The sequence below is a fragment of the Protobothrops mucrosquamatus genome, unplaced genomic scaffold (assembly GCF_001527695.2).
Source record: "Protobothrops mucrosquamatus isolate PMUCROS unplaced genomic scaffold, P.Mucros_1.0 scaffold4093, whole genome shotgun sequence".
In the NCBI taxonomy this organism is placed as follows: Eukaryota; Metazoa; Chordata; class Lepidosauria; order Squamata; family Viperidae; genus Protobothrops; species Protobothrops mucrosquamatus.
In genome coordinates, this window is record NW_015390023.1 from 49,817 (window position 1) to 57,429 (window position 7,613).

General features: G+C 42.8%; 1 protein-coding gene across 1 annotated transcript in view; it reads left to right on the forward strand.

Moving 5' to 3' along the window:
* The window catches only part of VWF (von Willebrand factor), a gene marked incomplete at both ends in the record, with an annotated part of 69,644 nt that overhangs the window by 47,694 nt on the left and 14,337 nt on the right, over positions 1-7,613 (forward strand). Inside the window, 4 exons of the mRNA XM_015827943.1 lie at positions 1,390-1,554; positions 2,184-2,227; positions 4,026-4,203; positions 7,151-7,371. Of these exons, the coding sequence (XP_015683429.1) occupies positions 1,390-1,554; positions 2,184-2,227; positions 4,026-4,203; positions 7,151-7,371 (608 nt within the window). The remainder of the gene's footprint in view (positions 1-1,389; positions 1,555-2,183; positions 2,228-4,025; positions 4,204-7,150; positions 7,372-7,613) is intronic.

A 7,613-nucleotide genomic window follows, 5' to 3' on the forward strand; every position in this document is an offset into this window, starting at 1 on the left:
ATCCTGCTCAATGCTGACAAACTGGGGAATTCCATAATCTTTGTCTAGTTACAGGACATGAAAACAAGCTCTGTTCAAAATAAATGTGGCTAGAACCATTGGCTGAACAAACATGGATCCAAAGTTGGTGGCATATTGGAAATCCTGCTTTGGTCCATAAGCCAGTTTTCTTTTAAGGGTGAAATTTGTCTGAAATGATATAGGGTTTCCTGCCTGAGCAGGGGGTTGGACTAGAAGACCTCCAAGGTCCCTTCCAACTGTTGTTCTATTCTATTCTATTCTATTCTATTCTATTCTATTCTATTCTATTCTATTCTATTCTATTCTATTTTCTATTATTATTCTATTCTGTTATTATCCTGTTCTTCTATTCTATTCTATTCTATTCTATTCTATTCTATTCTCTATTTTCTATTCCATTCCATTCCATTCCATTCCACTCCACTCCACTCCACTCCATTCTCTCTTCCACTCCACTCCACTCCACTCTATTCTATTCTATTCTATTCTATTCTATTCTATTCTATTATATTATATTATATTATATTATATTCTATATTTTCTATTCCATTCCATTCCATTCCACTCCACTCCACTCCACTCCACTCCATTCTCTCTTCCACTCCACTCCACTCCACTCCACTCCACTCCACTCCACTCCACTCCACTCCACTCCACTCCACTCTATTCTATTCTATTCTATTCTATTCTATTCTATTCTATTCTATTCTATTCTATTCTGTTCTAATACATTGTGAAATTATATTATTCGTGTGATATGATAAATGTAGCTTCTGAGAGCAGCTGAAGACATAAAACTGGCAAACGCCTAATCAGATAATAGACATGGATCTCAAATTATATGGTTTTCCTCACTTGATTCTTTGCACTTGGGTAGAACTGTGATTAAATTAAAGTGGGAGCAACATGAAGCATTTTAGGGCTAATTCAGCTTCTTACAAAAACTACAGTCTGTTTCCATTTTAAAGCGGTGGTGAGTTGAGGCTGAATTCTTGATTGACCTAATTATTATTGTTACACAGAGCCCCACCAGGAAAAAAAAATGCATTTGCAGTAGAACTGAGCTCTTGATTGCGCAAAGCTTTTCAGGCAACTGACAGTGTTCAACCCACACCGGTTTACGTATCAATTTAGGATTCTTTTAATGGCATTGATTCATTGTAAAATGAGAATAGGACCTTTATAGTAAAGTGGTGTGTTTCCCCCCCAATATTCTGTGAATATACATCGCCGCGATTCTTCCGGAGAATGGAAATAATTATCGTTATTATGCAAGGACTGATTTTTAATCAAACTGTTGTTTTTTAACCCTTGTATTGAAGTTCAAACTGAATTAAGGTGGATTTCAATCTGTACTGCTTTTCCCAGGAGTTACGCTGCTTCCCATCGGCGTTGGCACCAAATATAATGTGGAACAACTGAAATCTTTAGTGGGGCCGTCTGCCAAAGACAAGATCATTAAACTGCAACATTTTGAAGATCTTTCTACAATGGTCACGCTGGGTGTTGAATTTATGAAGAAACTTTGTACAGGTAAGCCCCCCCTATCACACCACACTCTAGATAAGCACACACACGTTAAGACTTGTGGTTTTTTTTTAAAGTAAAGCTGTTGTATCTTTGGTTTCTTTCGCCGTTTCCAACGGAAGTCCCGTTTTCGTACTTGAGACGACAACAAATGTCTCCGGGCAAATTAGCACCTCACAATCTCCTGCTTAAAATTACCCCCCATGCAGAAAATGAAGGCGATGGAATCTTATTAAAGGAAATCAAAAACCGTGACCCAGGATGTGGTACCCAGATGGGAATTCCCGGTTCATTAATGAATTGTTCAGTGCGAATGTTGACACGGGCTTAAAAGATGACAGAGCCGTTAAAGGAATATATTAAGTCTTAGTAATCGTACCGTAATTATTTGCAGAGATGGGAAATTATCCTCTTTAGATTGGAAGCAAACACTCTCCTTACAAATAAGAGACGGGCTTCTGATTGTGAATATACATTAAAAAAAAAAAAAAGATCACCCAAAGAGCAGTTCAGGGGCTGCACCAAAGAAGAGGGGGGGGGTATATATATGTATATGTATACCTGTTTCAGTATGATTTTTATCTCAGATTTTATGACTATGCCTTGCAAATGTCTTTTGATGACTTATTTTTCAGAGACTGCCCAGGAGTGTATAGATGAAGAGGGGAATATCCGAGCAGTAAGTATATCATTCATATATCCTGTGAGTTTTAGATACATCGCCTGTTATGGGTGGCCCATTCGCAGAGTTGGAGGGGATTGGTTTGGGTGGAAAATTAAGGTGAGGGTCCTTGGTACTCTCTGCGCTTGCTTGTTTTCTTGCAGACGTTTCATGACCCTAACTAGGTAACATCATCAGTGGTAGAAGGGAGTAGGGTTTGTGGAATGGAGGAGGAGGAGGAGGAGGAGGAGGAGGAGGAAGGGGAGGACTGTGGGATCCTTGGTGCTCTCTGAGCTTGCTTGTTTTCTTGCAGACATTTCATTACCCAACTAGGCAACGTCATCAGTGCCAGTAAGGAGTGCTGTTTGCTATTGGATTATATTCTTATGTCTTGCCTGTCTGGGTGGGTGGGTGGTCCCACCCAGACAGGCAAGACATTAATGCAGTCCCAGGCTGCATTAACAGAGGGATAGACTCAAGATCAGGTGAAATGTTAATACCACTTTACAAGGCCTTGGTCAGGCCACACTTGGAATCCTGCATCCAGTTTTGGTCACCACGATGTAAAAAAGATGTTGAGACTCTAGAAAGAGTACAGAGAAGAGCAACAAAGATGATCAGGGGACTGGAGGCTAAAACATATGAAGAACGGCTGCTGGAATTGGGTCTGTCTAGTTTAATGGAGGGAAGGACGAGGGGAGACATGATAGCAGTCTTCCAGTATCTCAGGGGCTGCCCCAAAGAAGAGGGAGTCAAGCTATTTTCCAAAGCACTTGAACGCCAGACAAGAAGCAACGGATGGAAACTAATCAAGGAGAGAAGCAACCTAGAACTAAGGAGAAACTTCCTGACAGTGAGAACAATTAACCAGTGGAACAACCTGCCTCCAGAAGCCGTGAATGCTCCAACACTGGAAGTTTTTAAGAAGAGACTGGACAGCCATTTGTCCGAAATGGTATAGGGTTTCCTGCCTGAGCAGGAGGTTGGACTAGATGACCTTCAAGGTCCCTTCCAACTTTATCATCATCATCATCATCATCATCATCATCATCATCATCAACATCATCATCATCATCATCATCATCATTGTCATTGATCTGGATTCTCTTCTGGCGTAGCTCAAGATTTTCTGCTAGAAGCGCTTAAATAGCTTTGTGTTCCTGAATGCTAACGTCAGTTTTTCTTTTCCAGCGTTGAGAAAAGTTTTCTTACATCATTACTTTTTTAAAATACATGGAAGGTATGCTAACCAGTGTAACTCTGAGCATTCTTCTCGCCCATCAAACTGATCCCACACGGTCATTGTTTAGGAATCTAGCACGTAATGAATCAAAGTCCATAATCAAATCCTATGGATTCCAGGGAGAAGGAATGATCTGATTTAGGTCCAGAATACCAATTTCTCCCAATTTGGAACTCTTCCAGTTGCGTAGATTGCTAGAATTCTCAGCAATAGCCATGTTGGCTGGGAATGATTTTCTAGACATTAGGACAGCACCCAAATTTGAGGAAAACAATTCCACACCATTAATCTTTTCCAGGCAAAATACACTGAATTTTGTTACTGGCTTTAATTAATGACTTCTCCCATGTAAGTTCAGATGAGGGGTGTCCAATCTTGGCAACGTGAAGATTGGTGGACTTCAATTCCCAGAATTCCCCAGCCAGCATGCATGGCTGCCTAGAGAATTCTGGGAGTTGAAGTCCACAGACCTTCAAGTTGCCACGGTTGGATACCCCTGCTTTTAGATTATAAACCACAGTTTGGCGCCCACTGAACTCCTGTTTTAACTTGAGTGTGTGTCCTTTTGTGCAGCCTGGCGACAAGTGGCAGTTGCTGGATCCGTGCTATAGTGTGAAGTGCTTACCGGGTGGCCACACAGAACTGGAAAGCCACCGACATCTCTGTGAGAGGATGGCCAAGCCAACATGTCACAACAATTTCCCCGCTGTTAAAGTGGAGGAAACGTGCAGCTGCCGTTGGGTGTGTCCATGTGAGTAGTTGTCACCACCAGCTCAAAATAGAGGGATAATCTGGCCGTATGGTTTGGGCGGAAGGAAAGGAGAGGGAAGAAGCTCATGTATGAAAAAGAGGCAACGGAATGCGGAATTGTTTTAATGTCGTCTTCCTTGTGTATTTGGATCCAAAGCTCACTGCAAACAACCACATAATGTTCTAGTGCATTTCTGAACTTCAATGCACATGTGTCACAGCCTCTAGCATGCTCTGGAGACATCACTGACCCAGAACCTGTAGGGAAAAACTAACAGAACCAGGGGGAGAGTTAAAAGAGGTATCAGTCTGGAATCTCTATGTAGTCACAAGCAAACTCAGTCCAGCTCCTCCTGTATGCCACTGACCCTTATCTAACTCTAACCAGATGCTAACCATTAGTTGAGAAGATAGTTAGGTTGCTTAGCAATAAATCAATTTTAATTGACCCTTCACCTGGGGTCCTGCTCTTTCACACCTGACCGGAACCTCTTCGGATTTTCGTTCTGCTGTGGGAGAACCTCAGGATTCCGTAAATCTTTCCAAATGTTGATAGGTCCTCAAGGTTTTTGCCTGGGGATCTGCCGCTACGTTCTGGGATCCAACTGCCTCAACAGATGGATTTCTCCAATTAGAGAGCAGGGCTGCAAGTTTCAGCCACCACATCTGCTCTTTATATGCAAATGCAGAGTTTGTGAATTAGTACAAGGGGACAAATATAGAGTGCCTTCTGGACACCACGTGGAGCACAGAATGGAATACAGAGAACTGTGCTGCTTTGGAAAGCAAAGAATTATGTGACAAAACCGCCACCCGGAGCAACAGTCCTTGACATACAGGCTTCACAATCAAGTGATTTACTGCCAAGGATGTGATTTGTATTAATTCAGGGGTCCCCAACCCCCGGTCCACGGACTGGTACTGGGCCGTGGCATGCCAGCAACCAGTCCACATAAATAAGCAAAGCCCCATTTGTGGGATGCAGGCAGCACACAAAACCACACACTCTCTGGAACGTGGAAAAAACCTTTCTCCAAGTCTGGTACCTGGTGCCCAAAAAGGCTGGGGACCTCTGTATTAATTGACACAGAAACAAGACAAAAGTCGTATAAATAAGTTGCTTTCAAGGTTATAGAAACCTCTTTTTTTTTTTTGCAAGCTGTCAAGAATATAGATAAAACTGAACACCACTGGGTTTCGATAACCAGGGTTTGTATTTCTGTTATAGTTTTCCTTGGGTCTGCAAATGTTCGTGTTAGAAGTTTTAATACTCTGTTGTTGGTTTTTTTTTAACATTTAAACTTTGCTTAAATTGAATTTGCCTTCAGAGGTGTGGTGGATGTAGGAAGGATGTCGTAGGAGGGTTCTTGAGACGTCACTCATCCCTCGGTGAAAAAATTTACACAGTTTGGTTGAACCCAATAGGGCATTTCATTTCTAAATTTAAGGGACTCCAAGTTTACTTTAAGGTTTCTTCTCTGAAAGTAAATTATCTTCTGCCTCTAAGGGTGTGTTTCTTAGGCAACTTTCATGAAGAGAAATAGCACAAAGAAAACGCTTAATTGAAGACACATTCATTTTCTCACTGAGGGCAGATGTGTGGTTTTTTTTTCTAAAGCTTGCGGCGGGCTACATTTGGATAAATAGTCTTCCCACTGCCAGTGGAAGGACCATCTTCCCAGTAAAATGCAGAGAACGTTGTGAGAAGCCACCATTTGAGGCTACTGACATTACAAGATATTCCCACGGTTCAGCAAATCCTACAAAAGAATCCTGCAGACGAATGGAACGGAACAGCAGTTGGCAAGTGGTGGCCCAGCACAGCTTGCTGATCTCTTAAGTCAGAATCAGAATAGAAAGAGCTGGAAGGGACCTCGGAGGTCTTCTAGTCCAGCCCCCTGCTCAAGCAGGAGAACCTATCATTTCAGACAAGTGGTGAGATGATCTATTTCACCCATCCAGCCACATGGATGGTTAGAGAGGTGAAGCTTAGATGTCATCGGGTCAAAGGTTTTCTGCTCCCATGCCTGATGGCAAGATGCTGGTTGAGCTGGGGGATAACCAGGAGTAGTCAACCAGCAACTGAATACTTGTTTCTACGGTGAAATGTTCAAAGCAGGAATTTTGACTGGAGAAAGCATCAGCTAGTCAAGCCCCCAAAAATGTGTGCTGCAGCTGCAAAAAACAACAACAATGCAATCTTAGATGTCATCAACAGAGGGATAGAATCAAGATCACGTGAAGTGTTAATACCGCTTTACAACGCCTTGGTAAGGCCACACTTGGAATGCTGCATCCGGTTTTGGTCATCACGACGTAAAAAAGGTGTTGAGACTCTAGAAAGAGTGCAGAGAAGAGCAACAAAGATGATCAGGGGACTGGAGGCTAAAACATACAAGGAACTGTTGCTGGAATAGGGTATGTCTAGTTTAATGAAGAGAAGGACGAGGGGGGACAGGATAGCAGCCTTCCAGTATCTCAAGGGCTGCCCCAAAGAAGAGGGAGTCAAGCTATTCTCCAAAGCGCCTGAAGGCAGGACAAGAAGCAACGGATGGAAACTCATCAAGGAGAGAAGCAACCTAGAACTAAGGAGAAACTTCCTGACAGTTAGAACAATCAACCAGTGGAACAACCTGCCTCCAGAAGTTGTGAATGCTCCAACACTGGAGCTTTTTAAGAAGAGATTGGACAGCCACTTGTCTGAAATGATATAGGGTCTCCTGCTTGAGCAGGGGGTTGGACTAGAAGACCTCCAAGGTCCCTTCCAACTCTATTGTTATTGTTATTGTCATCGTCATCGTCATCATCATCGTCATCATCATTAGTTTTGTTGTTGTTGTTATTGCTGAAGTTCCCCTGTTGCTTTACAAGTGTGTAGCAAAAGAAGAGGGGCGTGTAACAAATAAGTAGGGTCCTCTGAAGGTCCTCTTTCAACTTCCTCTTTGTAGGTACCTGCATGGGAAGTTCAACCAGACACATTGTCACCTTCGATGGGCTGGATTTTAAGCTGATGGGCAACTGTTCCTACACCTTGTTTGAGGACAAAGAGGAGGGCGTTGAAGTGATTCTTCACAACGGCGCTTGCAGCTCAGCCCCCAAAGTCAACTGCATGAATGCCATTGAGGTCACACATCAGGGCTTCTCTCTGCAGCTCTATAACAACATGACGGTAAGAGACGGGTGGGAGAAAAAGGGATTTAATTTGGAGGGACCAAGGAGAGGTGATTCAGCAAAGAACGGATTGCTAAAATGCCCAGGGGATTTCATTTCAAGACGAAACCAATTGAGAACCAGTTTGATGCTTGGTGTGGTGAAGGATATATCTAGTCCCACCTTAAAAACCCAACTGGGTGATTTGGAGCCAGTCCCTGTCTCAGTTAAACCCACCTCACAGGGTTTTTGTTGTGGGGA